Source organism: Panthera uncia, chromosome B4 (genome assembly GCF_023721935.1).
Source record: "Panthera uncia isolate 11264 chromosome B4, Puncia_PCG_1.0, whole genome shotgun sequence".
Lineage (NCBI taxonomy): Eukaryota > Metazoa > Chordata > Mammalia > Carnivora > Felidae > Panthera > Panthera uncia.
In genome coordinates, this window is record NC_064809.1 from 26,471,516 (window position 1) to 26,495,018 (window position 23,503).

The 23,503-nt window shown below is 37.8% G+C and overlaps 1 protein-coding gene across 1 annotated transcript in view; it reads left to right on the forward strand.

Moving 5' to 3' along the window:
* Positions 1 to 498: 498 nt before the first annotated feature.
* MTPAP (mitochondrial poly(A) polymerase) overlaps positions 499 to 23,503 on the forward strand; it is a 32,856-nt gene continuing 9,851 nt past the window's right edge. Inside the window, exons 1-6 of the mRNA XM_049624755.1 lie at positions 499 to 683; positions 6,599 to 6,771; positions 7,292 to 7,525; positions 9,828 to 10,052; positions 16,038 to 16,249; positions 18,054 to 18,280. Of these exons, the coding sequence (XP_049480712.1) occupies positions 530 to 683; positions 6,599 to 6,771; positions 7,292 to 7,525; positions 9,828 to 10,052; positions 16,038 to 16,249; positions 18,054 to 18,280 (1,225 nt within the window). The 5' untranslated portion in view covers positions 499 to 529. The remainder of the gene's footprint in view (positions 684 to 6,598; positions 6,772 to 7,291; positions 7,526 to 9,827; positions 10,053 to 16,037; positions 16,250 to 18,053; positions 18,281 to 23,503) is intronic.

Below are 23,503 nucleotides of genomic sequence, written 5' to 3' on the forward strand. Positions count from 1 at the left end.
TCTCAGTAAACTTGTTATAAGAAAAAAGGAAAACTTTGCACCAGGTAATCTAGGTTTAACTCCCATCTCTGTCCCGGACTGGCTGTGTAACTTTACAAATGTTACTTAACTTGCATACGCCTCAGTCTCCCCGTAAATAAACGGCGATAATAATAGTTCCCATCTCACAGAGTTGTTGTAAGGGTTGAGAGCCAGTACGTGTAAAGGTCTGATAAAGAAAAAGTGTTATCACTTACTCTACTCTTAAGTATAGATTTCCAAATAAGTGCTCCTTCCCTGTGACCTTGAGGTCCGGTTCTATTTTCATGACTCTATTTGAAAGAGTAGGTGGTGGGCTCGTTCTACGGGGGGCTCTTCTTTTTAGAGAACCGTGGGAGAACAAAACCGAAACGAATCTGAAAGCAAAGGCATCTTCAGTCCGGCAACTTTCGCCTAGTTTGACCCTCTAGGCTTCCCGTTCCTTACTCCTCAGCACGCACGCGCAGGAGCCAGATGCCCTTTTCGTCTTCCTGCCTCTGTTACTTTGACAATGGCGGCTCGCGCAGTGGGGTTGTTGGCCAGTTTACCCCTATGTGCTCAGAGAAGTCAAGTGCTGCGTCCTATCCACAGGCTTCTCAGTTGCCCAAGAACTGTGGCCGCAGAAATTAAAAGAGAAGAGCAGTCGTCGGGGAGCGTGGACACAGGTGATGGCGCCGTGTCCTCGGTTTGCTCTGTAGCCGCGACCCACCGCGGGCGAGGGAAGGGGGAAGAGACTGGGATCGCGGGCGAGCGCGTGGCCTGTGGACACGGCCGAGGAGCCTTTGGCAATAGGGTGAGGTTGTGTCCCATCCTCCTCTAATCTCACTAGGGGAACTTAGAGCCACCCGTTGCTCATGGTAGTAGTGGGGTGTGATGTTAATTCGGGGAGGCCTGTGCACAGTAATGAAGTTGTTTAAATCTTTGTGAAGTTCAGGCCACGAGCACAGTTTGCTTATATTTTATACTTTGATAAAATACAGTGATAACAGTGATGCCACATATCGGTCAGTTGCTTCATTCACAAATGTATCTGATTTACAAGCTGTTGGAGGACGGGTGTATTGAAGCATTAATGAGTAACAGTATTCCCCGCTTCCAAATGTAGGATTCTGCCTGTGAAAATTATTGCCTTTTGCTTTATTCTTTTGGCCGTTTTAGTAACCTGGTAACGGGTTTGCATTCACTGGCAGGCTGTCGACCCGGAGACGTTCTAAATTTATATGCTTCTTTGCGTATTATTGAAGCCCTGTTGTGACCCCCCAAGAGCTGTATCTTCTTTACAATTTTTAAAACAATCTAGCAAAAAATGTTTCATTGTCTCCACTTAACAGGTGTAGAAAGAAGCTAAAAGAACCGAGCAACTGTGTAAGGTTACATATCGAGTTAATTTAGATCTCGAGTGAATAGGCAAAATGTTTATTTCTACCATTTCTTGGAGCTGTAGTTTTAAGAGATAAAATTACTTCTGGTAGTAGTTTTATAGTAGACTGAACAAGTAAAATGTTCCCCCCTAAAATAAATGGTAGGATTTTTCTTCTCAGATTGTAAATAAAGGGTCTTGTTGACAGGGAGTGGAAGTGTTACTTAATATGACTTTTCATGGAAATACTGATTGGATTGTCTTTGGTAGAAGCTGCTTCTGTTAAAAATTCTTAAGTAACTCTGAAAACTTGAGTAAGAATTCTGCCAAAGAAGCTGTTTTAATTTAGCATCTGAATAGTGGTTTAAATTTGGGAGTATTTTCATATGCTCTTTGAGAAAATAGAACTCTGTAAAGTTGGTATGGAAGGAGTTATTACTCGTTTATAGATGAGAAAACAGGCTAGTCCAAGTGGCTAGCTCAAACTTATCCATCTATTAAGTAGCAGTGATAAGGAAAAAACCTGATTCCAAGGCTGTACTCTTCATTTAGTACAGCTTTGTTGTTTTTGTTAGAAAATGTGTTTCATTTTGTATCATATAACTGGCTAAATGTACAGGGACTCTTGTGTGCAACAAAATCATCATTTGAATTTCTTTTCCATTTTTAAAAAGAGAAGGAAGTAACTGCACCTTCCTATTTGACATAGCTTTCATTTGAGTAGTGGAAAAGAACCCCGATTTTAAGAGTAAGAATATATAGTGTATATAGTGTATTATACTCTTTGGGATGCAGGTGACAGAAGCTAAGTCAAATTAGCTTAAGTAGAAAGGGGAGAATGTACCAACCCATGTAACCAAACTCCAGAAAGAGCCAACTTCTTTAAGGTCAACAGGGTGGATATGGTCAATGTGCGGTAGTGTTTTCTTCAGCTGTTTTTTGGTGGCCTCCTTATCTCAGATTCTTCTGCATGGAGGCATGACCCCCAGCAGCTTCAAGTTTACATGCGTATAGCCTTTTCCAAAGGGAAGAATAAGATAATCTTATACCTAAATTTGAAGAATTCTGAGAAGGAGCTTTTGATTGATCACACCCCCACCTCTTGGACCAAGAGGAGCTTTCCAAAATAGTCTGATAATCTTAGTCTCTCCGAGGGGATGAGGGTCAGTATCCTAGGTAGGATAACAATATTGACAGCCCCCTGCAACCTCATAGAGTGGTTTCCTGCCAGCTGGGGTGTGCTATCACTTAAACAAGGGGGACAGAGGCTAGGCAATCAGATAACAGATAGCATTCTAGAAGATGCTATCCAGCTTATTAGATATTTGATTTTGTGCAAGGTTTTTTTTTCTTTTTTACCGGTAATGATACCTGCTCCATCACAAAGCTTATTCTGAGATTTGAAATAGAGCGTATTTGTAGAGGCTTGGAAAACTGAAGTGCTGCACGAACAGAGGGTTTGCTGTTAAGAGTTGAAGACAGCATTCAGGTTCTCATTAGTTTTCCTTCAGGCTGCAAATCCCGCTTAATCTACAGTAATTCTCTGTCAGCTTCTAGACCTTTTACCCCTCCTCGCCAGGTGGTCTCTGTTTCATCAGTATCCTTCATATCCATTATGGCCACAGTAGAACATATACTCCATACGTGGCCCGACCAGTAAATAGTAAAGAAATGCTGTTATCCCTTGAATTTGGGTTTTTAAGAACATTTGTTTCCATGAAGTTTGGAATTTTATAGATGTATATGTATCTGTTCATTCCCTGTGCACATCCCAGAGGTGAAGACGTCGCTTTGACTCATTTTGAGCTTTCATCAAATCAAACTTTTGGACCTCTTTTATGTAACTGCTACTAGGTTAATTTTCTTCCCCATTATGTCATTGTGTCTTTATTTATTTTATTTTTTTTTAATGTGTATTTATTTTGAGAGAGAGAGAGCGAGCAAGCGAGCAGGGGAGGGGCAGAGAGAGAGGGAAACAGAGAATCCTGAGCAGGCTCCGCACTGTCTGCACGGAGCCCGGTGTGGGGCTGGAACTCATGAACCTGTGAGATCATGGCCTGAGCCGAAGTCAGGAGCCAGGCACTTAACCGACTGAACCACCCAGGTGCCCCGATGTTGTTTTCGATTTTAAGTGCAGGACAGTATTTAGTCTTAGTTTTTTTTTATTAAGTTTATGCTTACCAGATTATGTCATCAAGACCATTGAAATTGAGTCTGTCATAAAATATTGGCACTTACTACTTTTCAGTCTCAACTTTGTGTTATTCGTAGGTTTGGTAAACCTTTTATGAGGGAATGCATTTAAACTTCCTGAACTTTTTGTTCCCCCTTCACAACTTTGTCCTCATCATTTTTACCTACTGTTGTTCAGGCCAGAGCTGTAAATACTTTAGATTGTACCTCTCCCAGCTTTTTAAGCAGATTTCTTCATCTTTTATCAGACTTCTCTATCAATCTTAAATTCAGTCTCTCCTCTTAGTGATCAGCTGCAGGGATATACTTGCATAAAAATCAAAGACATCGTATGCAGATAATATTGCGGTATTGTTTGTAATAGTGACAGGAGGTAAACCATCTGAATATCAGTAGAGAATTGGCTAAACTGTGATAAATTAACAAGAATACTTACACAGTTACTTTTATTTTTTTTTTACACAGTTACTTTTAAAATGAGGTAGACATATACTGATACAGATATCCCCAGTGTATTAAATTTTTAAAGGCATATTATAAAACAATGTGAAATATGATTTTGGTAATTTTGTGTAAAAAATGTTTATCTGTGGAGAAATGCAAATATTTGTATATGCCTTAAAAATGTATGAAAACATAAGTACCAAACTTAATGGTTGAGTGTTATTAGGGGCAGAGAACTAGGGAAGGATTTATACTTAAACTTCATAAAATGTGATAATTTGACTTTATTTTTACAATAAGCATTTAGACAACAGTCTGGACTCCGTAAAAATCAGAGACAAGAATGTGTAAGTGGTAGTTACAAAGGGAAAAGTGGGTGAGGTGGTCTAGGCAGAGCCTATATCAAAAAAAAAAAAAAAAAGAAGAAGAAGAAGAAGAAGAAGGAAATAGGGACTAATTGGAAGGACTGTCAGTGGACTTGAGATCACAGTGAATAGTAATAGTCCCTGTCCTCAATATCTGGAAGACAGATATTCTTCCATATTGTTAAGTTATTACAACACCGTGAATTACGTTCTTTCACAGATGTTGAAGTAAGGTAATACGGAGGTGGAGGAGATACCTACCATGGAAAGTCAGAAGTCTTCGCAGACCTATGGGAGGATGAATGGGAGTGTTCGGGGCAGAAAATGAGAAGGTGGGCATTCCAGTCAGAGACAAGAAGATAGTCAAAGTTCACAGTGTGTGGGGTACCTTAAGTGAACACTGCAGAAGGAGGAAATGGTAGAAGGAAATGGTAGACATTGAAGAGGAGAGATGGGGCAAAATGCCAATAACTATCCCCATGCTGTTGGGTTTAGGCTTGATCTTGAATGCAGTAGGGAAGCTATTGAAAGGTTTGAAGCAGGGAAGTCAAAGAATGCGACTTTTTTTAAAAGATTGATTTATAAAGATCACTTTGGCACCAGAGAATGGCTTGAAAAGGAAAAGACCAGCGTGAATAAGACCATTTGAGGAATCCGGCTGTTGTGATACAGGCCTTGAAATAAGAGATTGATGTTAAAGAATTGGCATCTGGAATGGAGATGTGGACCCCTATTTAAGAGATGTATTTTCAGCATCTCGTACAGTGAAGGCAGGAATCAAACTCAGCATGTGTTTGATCAGTTAGAAACGTGGGGTATGTCAGGGCTAAGAGTTCTGTGGTGTGCCACTGGAGACTGCCTCCAGGCCTTTGCTGACGAACAGGGTTTAGGGTACAGCGAGCTCTTACTGCATTAACACACATTTCTCTGTCTTGTCCATGAGAATGTCTTGGAGTTTGCTGAGATCAAGGTACAGTGTGTTTGCAGTATTCCTTGATCTATCAGTTTTATAACCTTTTGAAAGGAGTCGAAAAGCATCTGCTGATTTCCATGTTATCAGTTATATTTTCTGTACTATTTAATCTCTTTGGAATTTTTTGTGGGTATTGTTACCAGACTTGGTGGTTTATAATCTCTAGAATCTACCATTCCAGATATTTAAAAGAAACACTTTTAGGCCACCCAACTAGAAGTTAAGTATCTTGGAGGAAAAAATATGTTGCTAAAATTCAGCATTTGCCTTAATACACTCTTAGAACTCGAATGATTTTCTTTTTCCTTATGCTTGGTTGTTGATTCTTCGTTTGTGGTCAGTTGATTATTAATATCTAATTCTTGACTGTTACAGCTCTTGTCTTCATTTCCTGTGATGGTAAAGCCCCCAGCCCTAGTTTGGTTTTGAATGAAAAAAGAAATTACCCCCTATTTCTTTAGTAAAATTACCATGAATTCTTAAGGACAGCAGCTGAGTTTGAAATTGGTTGATGTACCTGTGATACACAGCACAAGATAGTTGGTAACGCACTGTTAATTGTTTGAGCTAGATCAAGACCCATGACAAAGAAAAACAACAGTAACTTACTTTAATCCATTAAAGTTATTTTTTAAGTTTATTTATTTATTTTGAGAGAGAGAGTGGGGGAGGGGCAGAGAAGAAGAGAGAGGGAATCCCAAGCAGGTTCCACAATGTCTATGCAGAGCCTGACACGGGGCTCGAACCCATGAACCCTGAGATCATGACCTGGGCCGAAATCAAGAGTCTGACTAAGCCACCCAGGTGCCCCAATACGTTAAAGTTCTAAACTTCATTCTCATTTACACTCAGGTTTATAATAATTTCTTTTAGGCTTTGGTATGTTATAACCTTGTACAGGTTTTATATGTGTGTATTTGGGGTAGTGTTAAACGGGTGATTTTACGTTCCTGATTTGGCTTTTAAAACTTTGTGGATATTTCTCTTTTCAGTGCTCTGCATTGAATATAGTAAATCAAAACTGGGAAAGTGGACAGTATTAGTGATAATTACAGGAGAATGGTAAATGAAAATCGAAAGTAGTATAGCTTCATTCTTTTACAGGTGAAGAAGAAAGAAGATGAGATTTGGATAAAGTGGTTTTAGTCAGCTATAAAATCTGTATATACCTTATCAAAATATGCTTTACATTTTATATTTGTGTGTTTGTGTTTTTGTGTTGGAAATATTTTGTCTCATTCATAGGCTCTGAAGGCAGGACTCCCAAAAAGACATTCTCTGAGGTGCAGAAAGAAAGACGAGAACAGGCACAGCGAACCGTTTTGATACATTGTCCAAATAAAATCAGTGTAAAAAAGTTTCTAAAATATTTATCCCAACATGGACCTATTAATAATCATTTCTTCTATGAGAGCTTTGTAAGTATTTGAAAAACAGTCTGACATTCATGCTTTTGAAAGTTAAACGTTCCATTCATTATTTGCAGTATGGTAAAGTTAGATTCTCTTTTGATATCTTACCATTCCTCTTTAAATTTCTTTAATGATCTTTTTATAGGAGAATAAAAATCCTTATGGCATTATTACTATGGGATTATAAGTAATTTATAACTGACTGATTCCATTATTTGAATCCTTTAAGTAGTCTCTTATCTTATTGATAAAGTCCAAGGGGAGGGGATTTTTGTTTTGCCTTTTAATTTTCTCTTTCATCATTGTTTTCAGCTTCTGTTGACTCTTACCAGTTTATAGTGTTCCTTTTCTTAATCTGCTTGTAATGATTAAAACCAGTGCTTGTGTTAGAAGTGTATCATTTGTAAATTTAAAAAATCAATATTTTTTTAGTATTACAATAATTGTTTGGAAATTTGAGCAAAAATGCTATTTAAACTATATCAGTCTGAGATGTGTTCTGTTTTTTCTTACGTTTTTGGCATAGGGTCTTTATGCTGTTGTAGAATTTTGTCAAAAGGAAAGTGTAACTTCACTGCAGAATGGAACTCGTACTCCAAGTATGGGCACAGAGGCTGCAATTCCATTCAGATCACGTGTCTTCAATTTAAAGACGAAGAATCCGTCAAACCCGACTTCAGAACAGTCACGTGTACAATGTAGTATTCATGCACCTCCTTCTAGCAAGAAGCTTCTTGAGTTACTTTGTTGTGCAGAAAGTGTAAGTTTGTAGGTATACTTCTCCAATATCTAAAAATATGTGTGTGTGTGTGACATTATTTTCTTTATTATAGGTTCTTATAAAATATTCAGACTACAGAATATGTTGAGTGAAAAGTGAAAGCAGTCCTTCCCCACTCTCCTCCCCCACACTCTGCTTGTATGCCTGGCAAGTAACCACAGTCTTACAGAGTTTTCAGCCTTTGGACTATTCAGGTTTTCTTTCTTCAGTCAACATAATGGCATATAGTTGTACCCGGCATTTTTCTATAAATGTAAAAGTATCTTGGGGCACCTGGGTGGCTCGGTCAGTTGAGTTTCCAACTTCGGCTCAGGTCATGATCTCACAGTTCTTGAGTTCGAGCCCATATTGGGCTCACTGTGTCAGCTTGTTGGATCTTCTGTCCACATGCCCCCCCTGCCCCTGTCCCACTTGTGCTCTCTCAAAAATAAGAAGTATCTCAAAAAAAAAAAAAAAACAAACCCAAAAAAACCTCATTTCTGACTTAATCTATTTTTGCTGCCCTAACATTGTTTATATTAGTTTTGGCTTTATCAGTTCATGTTTTTGATCAAAGTGCTATTTTTTGTTTTGATTTTCTAATTTTAAAAATTTTATTTCTAACCTTACACATTTTCTTTACTCTCTGTTACTTGTTTTTCTTGATTTAAACACATAGTTCAGTTATTTTCAATATTTTTTCCGAATATGGGCATTTAAAGCTATGATTTTTATTTTAAATACTCCAGGGGCGCCTGGGTGGCTCAGTCGGTTAAGCATCCGACTTCAGCTCAGGTCACGATCTCACGGTCTGTGAGTTCGAGCCCTGTGTCGGGCTCTGGGCTGATGGCTCGGAGCCTGGAGCCTGCTTCCGATTCTGTGTCTCCCTCTCTCTCTGCCCCTCCCCCGTTCACGCTCTGTCTCTCTCTATCTCAAAAATAAAAATTAAAAACGTTAAAAAAAAAAAATTAAAAAAAAAATACTCCAGTGCACAGTTTCAAAAGGTGATGTTTTTACCACCAGTTTTCTGGTGAAGATACAGGATTACTATTCTGAGGAGTTGAGGGATCTTGGGCTTTGGTTACCTGAAGCATTGCTTATTTCTTGTGTTTCCTGCCTTTAACATTGGTTCTTCTTCCTCCCCAGCTTTGTTTAATTTTTTTTTTTTTTAACGTTTATTTATTTTTGAGACAGAGGGAGACAGAGCATGAACGGGGGAGGGGCAGAGAGAGAGGGAGACACAGAATCGGAAGCAGGCTCCAGGCTCTGAGCCATTAGCCCAGAGCCCGACCCGGGGCTCGAACTCCCGGATCATGAGATCGTGACCTGAGCTGAAGTCGGATGCTCAACCGACTGAGCCACCCAGGCGCCCCCCCAGCTTTGTTTAAAATGTCTAGCTTTGTGGTTGTTTTGACCTCTTTCTGGAGCATTTTAACTACTTTCATTTTCCTGAAACAATACTTTATACATATTGCATAAGAAATGTAGTGGTTTTGATTTTTGCCGATGTCATCATTCCTCAGTCCTTTTTTTTTTTTTGAAATTAATTTAACTATTTAACCCAATAAATCTAAAATATGCATTTCAGCATATAATCACTATACAGTTATTAATGAGATATTTTAGGTTTTTGTTTCAAAAAAATCATCAGATCTGGTGTGTATTTTGCACATACAGCACAACTCAGATCACACCAGCTACCTTGTCTCCATAATCCTCAAAGACATTGTGAGGGATATTTTCTCAGGGCGCGTAAGCTGTGGGCTTGAGTGTATTCTATTTAAGTATTAAATACCCAGATTCCTTGAGTAGGTTAGAGACTTGGGCGGATGATCCCCACGTTATATGCAGACTGGTTGACTAACCATACTCCGGTTGACCATTAGCCGTAGAGACTTAGTAACCATTTGCCGAATAAATGGATCATGGTCTGGACTAGCAATTGACTCCTAAACTTGTTTCATCAGAATTACCTATACAACATACCAAAATTTTGCTTACTGGCCCCAACCACAGAGTTGCTGACAATTTAGTTGTGGATTGAAGTGCCAACATTTGTATTTTTATTTTCATTTACTGATTTTTTTTATTTTTCTGTGGTTTTATACTTTATTATTATCATCATCACTCCTCAGTCCTTTTTAAAGGATATTTTTAAAACATCTGCTTTTAGGGGAAGGAAAAAAGTACATGTTTTTCAGCTCGGTCTCCAAAGCCATCGAATCTCTAGAAGTAAAATGCCAACTATCTTATGTGACCTGTACATTTTCTATATGTTGCTGCTTTTGTTTTGGCCAGCTAGATAGATGATCAGCTGAACACTCTGCTGAAGGAATTGCAGTTAACAGAGGAGAACACTAAGCTCCGATACCTCACCTGTTCTCTTATTGAAGATATAGCGGCTGCGTATTTCCTGGACTGTACCGTCAGACCCTTTGGCTCTTCGGTGAACAGTTTTGGGAAATTGGGATGTGACTTGGACATGTTTTTGGATCTGGATGAAATTGGAAAATTCAGCGCCAACAAGGTAATTGTATTGCTTTAGGTCACTAAAAGTAATCTTTGGACTTAATAAAATTATAACTTGATTTCTAAACTTTAATAAACATTGTGGGTAAAGAATATGGTCTATTTGATATTAACTCTTTGGAATTGTAAAGTCTTTCTTCGTATCAGTGTAACGTAGAATAATTTTTTGTGACTATTCTACACATAATAAAATGATTATTTTTTCCATGGGTTCTGAAGTTTTTCCATTAGGCCAAGGTTATTCATTGTCTTACTCAAATGATCTGTATCTTAACTAATTTTTTTTAATCTGTGTGATCTAGTTATTGAAATATTTTGAAATCTCATGATGTTTGTTTGGTTTTGTTAATTTCTCCTAGGAATTCTTTTGATTTTTGTTTTGTTCAAAGGCTGTGTTAGCAACGTGTAGGTATATAGGTGTATGATTATTATATCTTCTGACTGGGTTCATTTATCATTAAATTATGTCTTTTATCTCTATACATGCTTTTTCCTTAAATTCTTTTTTGGTAAGATGACCACTTGTTACTTCCTTCACGTATCTTCTGTATCTTCATTTTCAGCCTTTATACATGCTCTTGTATTTTGAATATCTCTGATGAATAGCAGATCACTGAATTTTGTGCTTTTACTCTGATCTTGAGTCTTTGAAGTCAATGTGTTTATTCATTATTACTGATCATTTTTGAGTTCATTTTTACTGTGTTATTTTTTATTTATGTTTTTCAGTGCTTTATCTTTGTTTTTCATTTCCTTTTCCTTCCTCCTATTGGAGTCCTGCTTTTTTTAAAAAAAATAAAGCTGAAGTACAGTTGACACAATGTTACATAAGTCTTAGGTGTACAGTACTTAAAAAGATCATATGTTATGCTGTCCTCACCACAAGTGTCTGTCCTGTCACATCTGTCACCATACAATGCTCTTGCAGTACCAGTGACTGTATTCTCTGTCCTCTACCTTTTATTCCTGTGGATTACTGCTTTATTCCTGCCTCATCCCACTTTCTCCTCTTCGAGTTTGGAAATTATATATTCCATTCAGTTCTTATTAACGTGCATATGTAACAGGTAAAGTGAACCAGTGTCTCTGCCATTCTCCCACACAATATAAGGGATGCTTTCATTTAGTTACAACTTGGAAAAGGCTTCTGTGTGTTTATAAAATGTAGGTTTTTATAAACCTCTGTCTTCTCTTACATATTTCAAACTAGGAATCTTCTCTACGTGGATGTCCAGTTGACATTTGAACCTACCATTTTGAAAATAAAACTTTTTTCATTCTTTGTAGATACTCTTGGTGAGTTTTTATGAAAGTTCTTAGGTATGTTTCACATGTTAATTAGTGGCATTTTCGTTTTCCTGATATTTGCCATCTTCTTTGATTCTAAGTTATCTCTCGTATCTCCCTCTTTATGTACATCCTCAAAGCTATAGTGACACAGTTCCTTATAAACTCTCACTTAGATTAATGTCACAGTATGCTGTTTGCTACCTCTTATTTCTTGTGTCGTGTCTTGGTTTTCCATCTTCGGGCCGTACTGGAGTTATCCTAAAAGACTGATTGGATCTTCTCACAGACATAGAATGGGTCTTCTCGTTAGCATAGTATTGAAATGATCTGTCTCTTAATTAATTTTAGTAACGATTTCTCATTAAATGTCTTTGTATACCCAGTGTTCCAGTCACATCATTTAATTACCAAATTATAAGGCACTTTTAGAACATGAATACTGGCCAATCTGTCTCTTCAGTGGGGAGTGCTCTTTCCCACTATTCCCTGACTGCCGTTTCCTGGTAGTTTTCAAAGGCCAGTTCTTACTCTGCGTTCTTGACACCATCTTGATTTTTTTTCTTCTCAGAATTAATTACTCTTTTTTTTGTAGTATCTTGCTCATATTTCTGTTTGCAGATTCCTCCTATGTTATGTTTAGTTAGTGGCTGATATATTCCTCCCACTATATCATAAGCTAGGGCAGGGCAGCAACCATGTCTGTTCATTTTCTTATCCCACACAGTGCCTGGCATAACTCAATGTGTTCTGCTCAGTATATACTTACTGAATTAAAGTAATACAAAACACATAAAAATGAAATGGATCATTCTTAGTAAGACTAACATGTACTTGAAATTGTATTAAATTCCTGGCAGGGATACTTAAGTTGTGCTAGGTTATTTTTATTTTAAGTAAAAGACTTTGCTAAATAATCAAGGAGTGTAATAATATATTGTAATGGCTAAAGCCCAGGCTCTAGAGCCAAATTGCAGAAGAGTAATTCTTCTACTTACTGGCTGTGTGATCCTCAATAAGTTATTTTGGTCTTCTCTGTGCCTAGATTTTTCTAGCTGTGAGATTGGGTTGGTGCTATAGCACCTGGCTCGTGGAGTGCCGGAGGGCTTCATCGAGCTAATACATGTGAAGCACGTAGGACGGTGCTCAGCGTGTAATAAGTGTTCCAATGTTGATCACCATCAGCAGCCATATTACTAGTTATTTCATTATTATGCAAGTAGGAAACACACAGTTTTTTCCGTTGGAGGCAGAGGTGAGCGTTGGAAACTTTTAGTTGGGTCTTAGATCTCTGAAATACAGAGGTATTCCAGAAAGATGTTTTCAAAGACAGTGCTCCAATCTCACTAAGCAATCTGATGTTTTTTGGTATGTAGGTTTAACTAATGAGATGTATTATACATGTGTACCTTGAAATATGTGCGTGTTTAAGATTATAATAGCTTTGCTACTAGAAATATTAAGAATGAAATGTAATGAAAACCAAAAGCACTTTTAAATTCATCTACTTCATGAAAGAGTCTCTTTGTGCAATTGTGCACTCTCCTTCCTCTCCTCTTGGTTTGTGTCTCCTTTGGCACACCACCTTGCTTTATAATTCTGGGTGCTTATTTTATTCAGTCCGAGTTGAGGGAAGTTAGGAAGAGTGTGTTAGACTCTTGTATGTCTTTTAGCACTATGTAGAATATTTTGTGCATCACAGGCACTAGAAAGATGATTTGCTAATGAGTAAAGGAAAGTTATTTAGCAACTAAATTGTAAACTTTCATGTTTCTTAATGTGTGAACGATGCTCACAAGTGAAATGTGCTGCCTAAGGTATCACAAAGATCATTTTAGTACAAAATTAAAAAAAAAAAATTTTAATGTTTATTTATTTTTGAGAGAGAGACAGGGTGCGAGTAGGGGAGGGGAAGAGAGAGAGGGAGACACAGAATCCGAAGCACGCTCCAGGCTCTGCCCTGACACCCCCCAGAGCCCGAAGTGGGGCTCAAACTCGGAAACCATGAGATCGTAACCTGAGCCGAAGTCCGATGCTTAACCGACTGAGCCAGCCAGGCACCTCAGTACAAAATTTTAAGCTAAAATCTTGCTCTTTTTCTAATAGGGTTTTTCTTTTTCTGATAGGGTTTTATGTATTACAGGATTTAGGTAACAGAAGTAAAAATTGGTGGCCAAGTCCTATCCTGTTCTCTAAATTATTGCTGTGGGCAAGGTGCTGACTTTGTGTTTTATTTTTATGAGATATTGGCATAATACCAGAGTAATTAGGAAGAACATAAAATTTTTTAAAAAATTTATCTGAAAGAGGTGGCAGAGGAATAGCAAAATTAGTAAGAAATGTTTATTGATTTGGCCGTCTGAGAAATTTATCTTATTTTTATTTGTTTGTTAGAGGAGAGTAATTTGGGGGGGTGTCTTATTTCTGCTCATTATAGATGTGCTTTTCATCATCTGCATCTTCCATAATTGCAGTGTTTTATTCCATAATTGCAGTGTTTTATTTCTCTGTGGAGTGCATTTATCTAAGTAGAATTACCCCATGTGGTTATTGATCTCTTGCTTCTTATATCAGCCAGATTAGGCCAGGTTATGCTTTGGTGATAAACACCTCCCCAAACTCTGCACCTCGCTGTTTATCTCTTGCTAAGGCTGTGTGGCCAAAGCAGGTCAGCAGGGGCACTCTGCACGGGTCTCTCAAGCACCCAGGCTGAGCAGCTTTCACCGCTCGTGCCCGTGCTTCTAGCACCCAAGCAGTGGAAAGGCACAGTGGAGAATGGACCACTAGCTTTTAAAGCTCTGCCTGGAAGTGACTTGTGAAGCCTCTGTTCGTATTTCATTGGCGACAGCAAGTCGCCACAAAGTGACTGTGCTTCACTTTAGAGGGGCAGGAGTGGGACGCCCTCCTAAATGTCAGAAAGGCGATGCAGAGTATTTGGTGAATACCTTCTGTAACTTCACATTCTTGCCTATAGTTCACAGCTAGTTCTAGTTTCTAGACTGGAACTCAATTACTACATTACTCAAATCTATTTTTCTCTGGTGTCATTTTCACTTGTTGCCTCAGCGATTTTATTTTTGTCTCATTTGTGGTGAAAATCTCATTATCTCTTTTCTTCTGAGTACTTCTAACCCTTCCTTGGCATCTGAGTCCAACATAGCTGATACTAGTCTGATACTAATCTCCCAATTCCCCTTTTTTTTTCTATCCTGAGATTATTTCACCTCAAATCTGTCTCTTTCTTCTAGTACGGCTTTATCCTGATAGAAGATGTTTCTTTTTCTTTACTTTTCTGTTGAGTAGCTCTGTGCTCTATTTGTTGGTTATTCTTGTTTGGGTTCCTTCCCATATAAATTGGTATGTGTTTGAATTTTAAAATCGAATAGACCAGGGAACCAGAAGTTATTAAGATCTTTTAACAAAAGGACTAAGCTAGATTTTTGAAATTTTGATGCTCTTAAAGGAAATCCATTTTTTTCTTCAATATAAAAGTTTCCTAGTTTAAAAAAAAGCTTGTCTCGATGACAGAAATAAATAGAGAAAATACAACATGTTTATTTCTGGGGATTGTTTGTATACATGTCACACCTGTATATTTTTTAATGTCTTTTTTTCTGATTATAAAGTAATAGTTCCAGAAATGTATAATGTAAATATCTCTGATGGTCTCACCACTTACAGAGGTAACTACTATGAATAATGTAATGAATTTTGTTCTGAATTTTTTTCTTCTGCAGGTAGAAATCCTTCTTTTTTATAACAAAACCCTTTATCTTTGCAGATTATAACCTGATTTTTTTTTCCAGTTAATAGTGTCTTGGCAGTTCAGTCTACTGCATCTTTTTCAGTATTCCACTGAATGAATGTACTGTAATTTGCTTAACGAGTCCTTTATTTGTTAAGACAGGGTGCTGTCTTTTATTCCCCTCTTAATTGCCAACCGTATCAGTTAATATTCTTTGCTTATTCACAGATACCAGCTCAGACTAGCTTAAACCAAATTTTTAAAAAAGTAGAGGAAGTGTCATAGAACCCAAGGCAAGGAATGTGAATGAGTCTTAGGAAAGAATCAGAACTAGGAAGTGTAAATTATCAAGAGTACATGAGGTACTCAGTTTCTTTCCACATACTTGCTTTATTTTTCTTTCTTCCTTTCCCTTCCCCCTCTCTACACCCCCATTGATTTTTTTTTTAAAACACTTATTCATTTTTGAGAGAGAGTGTGAGCGGGAGACACAGAATCTGAAGCAGGCTCCAGGCTCTGAGCTGTCAGCGCAGAGCCCAACATGGGTCTTGAACTCATGGACTGAGAGATCATGACCTGCGCCGAAGTCGGACACTTAACTGACTGAGCCACCCAGCCTCCCTTCTTCTTTTTTATTTTTATTTATTTTGAGAGATACAGAATGCAAGCAGGGGAGGGGCAGAGAGAGAGGGAGAGAGAGAATCCTGAGCAGGCTCCACACGGTCAGTGCAGAGTCCGACATGGGGCTCGATCTCCCGAACCGTGAGATGATGATCTGAGTGGAAGTCAAGAGTCAGATGCTTCACCAACTGAGCCACCCCGGTGCCCCTTGAATGTGTGTTTTTTGTGTTTTGTTTTGTTGAAAATGACTTAGAGCTTTCTTCTAGAGAGTTTATTTAAGAAATTCCTTCTTATTAAAAGCTCCCATTTACAAATGTTTTTATTGTTCAGACCTCAGGAAATTTTCTGATGGAATTTCAAGTGAAAAATGTACCTTCAGAAAGAATGGCAACTCAGAAGATCCTGTCTGTGATAGGAGAATGCCTTGACCACTTTGGCCCTGGTTGTGTGGGTGTACAAAAAATCTTAAATGCTCGGTGTCCTCTCGTGAGGTTCTCACACCAGGCCTCTGGATTTCAATGTGATTTGACTACTAACAATAGGTACTATATCTTTGTTTTGTCATCTTAAATGTGAATATCATAAGGTGTTAGCATAGTTTTTCTTGTACAGAAACAGTGGCTTTGGACTTTTACACCTGCTTTAATAATAACTTCAAAATTTTTTGAATACTTGGATTTAAAAATTGGAAATATTTTCTCTTATATATATCTGTTGGCTTTTTGAGATTCATAAATAAAATGTTAGGACGCTGTGTTTGAAGTGTTAACATACCTAACGTCATCTGAGGAGAACTGTTTCATTGTTCTTACCTTACATAGCGTGATACCATGAAAACACCTGTAACAGATCTTCTGTATGTAGTCATCTAAGTATACTTAGAAAATAAAGTAGCACATTGGGTTTGACCCTGAACCTCTGGGTATAGACAACTCAGGGTCCTAAACCCAGATGGTGTTTGCTTCGGACGGAAAGTGGGTCGGAGCAGCTTCAGTCTGTATAAGTGTTTTCCTTAGCATATTTTCATTTTATTATCCTAGCAGCCTGTTTCCTTAAAAAAATGGGGTGCGAGTGACAAGTTCTTTCCTACTCTGACTCCTTATCGTTTTTGTTCTTAGCAGGGTAAACTTCTCAATGCAGGAGTTGAAGTCAGAACTGTAGTGTTCTCACTGCATGCATTAGATTTCACTACATTATCTGTTAGATAATCTGTACTAACAATAGATTCAGAAAATCCATTCAAGAGCAGTTTTGCTTAAACTCCTATTCACTAACAAGTCAGTGCTAAGTACTTCTGAATTTCTCTCAAGTAGCCCAAGGGAGTAAAAATAAGTATACATACTGCGTTTTCTATCATTATTATATTTTCTGTATAGCATGTGTGATAGAACAAAATGGCATCTGTGTCTGTAGCAGTGTTATTTTTATTGTCTTGTTGGGACAGGTTTTTAAAAATTTGTTCTAAAATCTTTCAGGTTTTTATATTCCTGCATTGTTTCTTTATTTCGAATACCTGGCACTATTTGACATTTATTTGCAACTTAATTCAGATTCATTTACATAAAACATGTAATCACCTTGAATTTCTAATTTGCAATTTCTTCTGTTCTCTGTAAACTCAGGAAGGAAATGTTTTGATACTTCACAGTTGATACCGTTAATGGTTTTGTGCCCTCTGTCGGTTCTTTGGGACATTACAAGACATGTTTTGATCAGTAGGAGCTTAACTTTAAAATATTTCTGATTAATAATTTTTTGCATTGTAACTTATGACTAGGAAGCTTCTTGAAAATTGGCTCTAAAGGTCGGTTTCTTTAAAAGACATTTTATCTTCATAGGTTTTGGTTTTTATCAGTGTTAGACGTCTGTAATTTTGCCTGAATTTTAAGACATTTATACTCTTGATAAAATTAGTACAGTGTTTTCCTTGCTTGCCAAGAACTAGATAACCAAAGTGTGAAAGGCAGGTGTAGAGCCTCTCACTTACTAATGTGTCTGTCTTTATCGATAGTTACTAAAGAGCACATCTTTAGCGTTTCTCTTAATTAAGTCATGTTTAGGAAATTTGATTTAAAAATTCTAAGTTTTACAACTACATCATGATTGTCAACATTTAAAGAATATTTTAGTGGTAATGAATATGTTTGATAATCAACCATTCACATTCAGTTTTATGTTGCAAATACATAATGCTTCTGATTATCTGATCATGGTGTTCTGAATACACTCAGAAATGGTAAGATATTTACATATGTCCCCAGGTATGTGTTTTATTCTAGTCTGGAGCGATAATTTGGTGGTTTGAAAATTCTTTTTTTTTTTTTTTTTTTTTTTTTTTTTTTTAAGGATTGCCTTGAAAAGTTCTGAACTCCTTTATATATATGGTGCTCTTGATTCACGAGTAAGAGCCTTGGTGTTCAGTATTCGATGTTGGGCTCGAGCACACTCATTAACGAGCAGTATTCCTGGTTCTTGGATTACAAATTTCTCTCTTACAATGATGGTCATCTTTTTTCTCCAGAGGAGATCACCCCCTATTCTTCCAACACTGGACTCCCTGAAAACCCTAGCAGGTAAGACTAGAAGCAATCTATTTTCTCTTTCTGATGTTTTAAATAATATAATTACCATGTGTTATCAAAGACATGTGTGTTTGTTTATTAGTCATATAATTTGTCTTCTGTATTTTTAAAACATTGTGAATCTAAAATTTAAGTGCTTTTTATTTTTTTAATGCCCACCAGGGGTCATGAGAGCAGAGGATTTGCAAAGCTGAGGTCTTTATAGAGTTCTGCCTTATTTGTGTCAGTTGGCAAGGTTGTTTACAATTATCATGAGACAGTTGGAGCTTCTCTCTTAGTTGACCAAGCCTGGAATGACCTTGGGGAAAAAAAAAAAAAACCTATGCCAGATACAGCTTCTGACTGGATCATAGTTCCAGGATGGCTTTCCAAATCTGAACTTCCAGATTTATTTATTTATTTATTTATATATTAAATATATATATGTATATAATTATATTTATATTTTATATATATAATATACATAATATATATATATTTTTGAGAGAGAGAGAGAGAGAGAGACACAGAGCATGAGCAGGGGAGGGGCAGAGAGAGAGGGAGACACAGAATCTGAAGCAGGCTCCAGGCTCTGAGCCATCGGCACAGAGCCCGACGCAGGGCTGGAACTCACAAACTGTGAAAACATGACCCGAGCCGAAGTTGGATGCCTAAGTGACTGAGCCACCCAGGTGCCCCCAGATTTATTTTTAAAGAAGCTAAAAACTGTTCCATGATGTTTTAAAGATCCTAAATGTGGTTTTTAGTTAAAAGTTTACAAGCAGTCTTAGGTGGATTATTTTAAAATTATTATGTTATTTATGTCACAAATTATTTGACATTTTGGTAGACTGCCAGAAGAGATATTAAAGTATTAGAGTTCTAAATTCTAAATGGAAGGTGGGCGCCTGGGTGGCTCAGTCGGTTAAGTGTCCTACTTCAGCTCAGGTCATGATCTTGCTGTTTGTGAGTTCGAGCCCCACGTTGGGCTCTGTGCTGACAGCTTGGAGCCTGGAGCTTACTTCTGATACTGTGTCTCCCCCTCTCTCTGCCTCTCCCATGCTCATGCTCTGTCTCTCTGTCTCTCAATAATAAATTAACGTTAAAAAAAATTAAAAATTCTAAAAGGAAGGTAAACAAGGGATACACTGAAAATGTATGGATGCTCTATCTTCTGCCCGTCCTGTGTATTGCTGCAGGATAATACTTCTAAAGTATATCCCTGAATCTTCCGTGTTTAAAATAACCTTAAAAGAGATTTTATTCCCTATGGAATAAACCTGTTTACTCAGCTTCGTATTTGAGATCTCCACTTATGGAGCCGTCCCTAATTTCCCAGCCCCTTCTCTCATTCCTCCTCTTCATGTGCTCCCACATTCCACTCGCTATGGGGATGACTCCTTGTATTCTGTCTTAGCACTTTGGTTCATGCTGTTTGTTTTTCTGCCTGGATTGTGACTTCTCTAAATTCTCTCATCTATGCCACTTTCTCTTATCCAAATTAGAAGTAATTCCTTCCTGTGAATGCTGTTAAGTACTGCATGGCTTAAAGTTGAGCTTTAAAAAAGCTCAGTATGATGGGTTAATGGAAACTGGGAAGTTTTCAGAAGGTAGGGTAATAGTCACATATTTCACTGTTGAGGTTGAAATAAATGGGCAGCATCCATGGCTGTGCTCATCTCATTGTTTGGTGTCATTCATTCACTAAATATTTATTGGTGACTTATTCTACATCAGGTGTTATTTTTTGGTGCAGTGACGATATGGACGTTGTTCTAAGGTAACTCAGTCTGGTAGACTTAAGACATACGTACATACACGCATTAAATATTAAATGTGGGGAGATCCTCACCAGTAAGCAACCTGTAAATAGTGCTTCCTCTTTAACCTTTGCTGTGTGCATTGATGCTTAAAACTGCCCTCATAGAGACCATTTTGGGAAAAAAAATGGAACTTTTGGAGTTCAGCAGCTAAGGAAAGAGTAGGATCTGTAGAAAGTAGGAAGAACTAAGGCAAGTTTATGCTGGGAGCAAACTATCCCTCACATCTTGATGGCTCTAGTCCAGTCTTACTCGTACTGCTACTCTTCCCAGAGTTGGGCCCTTGACATTCCCTTCCTGGGAACATTTTACTGCCTTTTCTCCTCAGCCCCATTTGTTTCCCACCAATGTAGTTGTAACTAGCAGAGTGATATTCACAAATTCATCTCTGATTGTATTCTCTCTTGAACTCCTTCAGTAACTTTCTAGTAACTTTTTAAAAACTTTCTGCTAATTATTTTAGAAAAAGAATATGATCTATGGACACATTTACAGTATGTTGAGTTTTTATTTCAAATCTATTTTTTAAAACAATTTAAATTTATTCACATCTAATGGCATCAAAACAGACAAAACTGATTTTGGAATTGTTTAATTTTCTGTTTTAAAATACCACATTGGTGGTTTAAAATTTTTCTGTGTTAGCTTTTAAACACTAAGTTTGAATTTGTTGTTGCAGTTACTACTCTGAAATTGCCAATAAATGAAATGAATTGTCAATAAATGAAAAAGCAAATTTGACAGAATTATTGCTACTTTTTTATCTTTGGTTTTGAAGTTCTAACGATACCTTGAATTTGCTATCAAAGAATTTTTCATAAGTGGATGTATATTAAGGATGTGGTGAAGAGTATTTTAAGAAGAAGTTATCAAAGTTTCTTCTTCTGTTCATTTAAGTATTTTTCAAATTCCATGTTTTTTTACCCTTCCTGATTTTAACCAGTGGTTCCACATTGATATGTATTCACCAGTCTCTGGCCAAGAATGAAAACAGTGTTAGACCATGAAATAATCAAAATCGTCTTGGGTATTCTATGATTGATTGGCTGAGTGAGTTAAGTCTTGTGTACAGTCATTTTGTTTCTTCTGAGTCGTGCCTCTCACTTGATATCCAGATAGAGGCTCTCAATTCGTATTTCTTAAAAAAGAAAAAATACGTTTGCTTGCCTGTTTATTAATTAAAGGCGCATAAATTTGTGGAACACCTATGAGCACTTCTAGGACTTGATAAACCACTGTTTGGAGCTTAGAATAAGTCCAAACGTTGTAGAGTTGTATTTAGGGGTCTCTTTGATCGTCCTTTTCCTCCTCTCGTCTCACATTCACTTCTTTGTGCAAATCGGGAGCGGCAGCACTCTAAACTCCTTGCTGATCCTCAGATGTTTGGGTCTTTTTTACATCTCTGTCTTTGCCTGAAATCGCTACCTCCTCAGTTTATGTGGAGAACCTCCTCAAGATTAGGCCAGCGAAGAAAGAAGACAAACTGAGTCCCAGATCTCTCGTGTTAGGTCACCCCTGTCTGGCTCCCTCCCGCCTTCCTCGCAGGAGGTGGTGCTCGGGTGGCCTCCAAGTCCTTGGTGTACACCTGCTCGTTGACAGCTGTAACGTAGCCGATTTATCTACCCAAGGTGGCCAGGCCTTTCTAGGGCACGCAGTCTCTGATTCATTTCTGCATCTTCTGTTCCTGGCATAGGATTGGGTCCATAGTGGAAGTTCAGTAAATAGATTTCAGATGCTGGGTGAACATTATAAAATTGAAAACTTTTTGTACTGAGCATGATGACAACTTTCATGTTTTGGTTATTCTTGAATTTCTGTTTCTCTGTGTTTTTGTATAATCTCCACTTCTCCTCATCCCCCCCATGTCTCTTATCGTGCGTTCTCTCCTTTTTTGGTTTTACTGTCTTTATTTCTGTGCTTAGTGCTTCGTGTGGCATTTTCCTTTTATAAACAGTTGTTTGATTACAGTTTTTTGTTTAGGACTTCTTTCCTGTGATGAATTAAAGGTTTGAGGAAGAAATGACTGGGTACGGTATTGTTGGCAGTGTTGATGCAGAAACCCCCGAATGGAAGAAAGTTTTCATCGGTAGCTCTGTGACTGACTGCGTAACAATTTCTTGAGTGCTAACTCTGTGCCAGGCATTTAGCTAAAAAATCTTACACACCATCTCATTCAGTCCTCCCAACAAGTCTTATGAGGCAGAATTATATTTTCATTTTATAGTTGAAGAGACTGAGGCTTTGAGAGGTTTTCTAAATTTCTTAAGGTAACTGAAATATAATACTTACAGAAGTATGTACGCGCACACACACACACACACCAGTTTTGACCAACTGAATACACCCAAGTGAACATCACTCAGACTGAATAAATACTGCAGAAGTACTGTTGTGTTCCCTCCAAGTCCCTACACATCCCCACACCCCTTCCCAACAGCATGGACTTGCTTTTACCTGTTTATGTCTCTTAGCTAAAGGGCATCATGTCGTGTGTATTGCTTTGTGTCTGGTTTCTTCCCGCTCAGCATTGTGTTGAGGAGATTCGTTCCTACTGTTGGTATATTTGTGGACCATTCATGCTCATTGCTGTACAGTATTCTTTTACGTGAAGATACCAAAAGATATTTTTAATTCTATTTTTGATGGGTATTTGAATAATTTGTAGTTTGGGACTATTACAAGTAATTGCTCATATCATTCTAGCACATATCTTTTGGTGAGCATAGGTACTCCTGTCTTTCAAGTATAAACTAGGAATAGAATTTCTGAGTCTTAGGATTTGGGTATATTCAGCTTTAATAGACACTGCCAAACAGTTCTCCAGAGTGTAAACTCCCACAGCCGTTATGTACAGGTTCGAATTGCTCTCTGCCTTTGCCAACACGTGATACTATCTTGTTTTATGCTAGCTATTCCAAATGCACGTGTAGTGGCATCATGGTGTGTTTTGATTTTCTTTTCCCTAATGACATTGACCCCCTTTTCATACACATATATGTATCTGTCAGCTATTTGGGTATCTCTTGTGATGTTTCAGTCTTTTGCCTGTTTTTCTCTTGCACTTTCTCTCTTTTTATTTATTTAAAAACATTTTTTTAAGTGTTTATTTGAGAGAGAGAGAGCGAGAGAGCGAGAGAGAGAGCACGAGTAGGGGGAGGGGCAGAGAAAGAGGAGAGGGAGAATCCCAAGCAGGTTCCATGCCGTCAGCACAGAGCCTGATTCAGGGCTCATCAGTCACAGGAACCCTGAGATTACGATCTGAGCTGAAATCAAGAGTAGGATGCTTAGCTGACGTAGCCACCCAGGCACCCCTATCTGTCCTTTTTATTTATTTAAAACATTTTTTTTTAATATTTATTTATTTTTGAGAGACAGAGACAGAGCGTGAGTGGGGGAGGGGTAGAGAGAGAGGGAG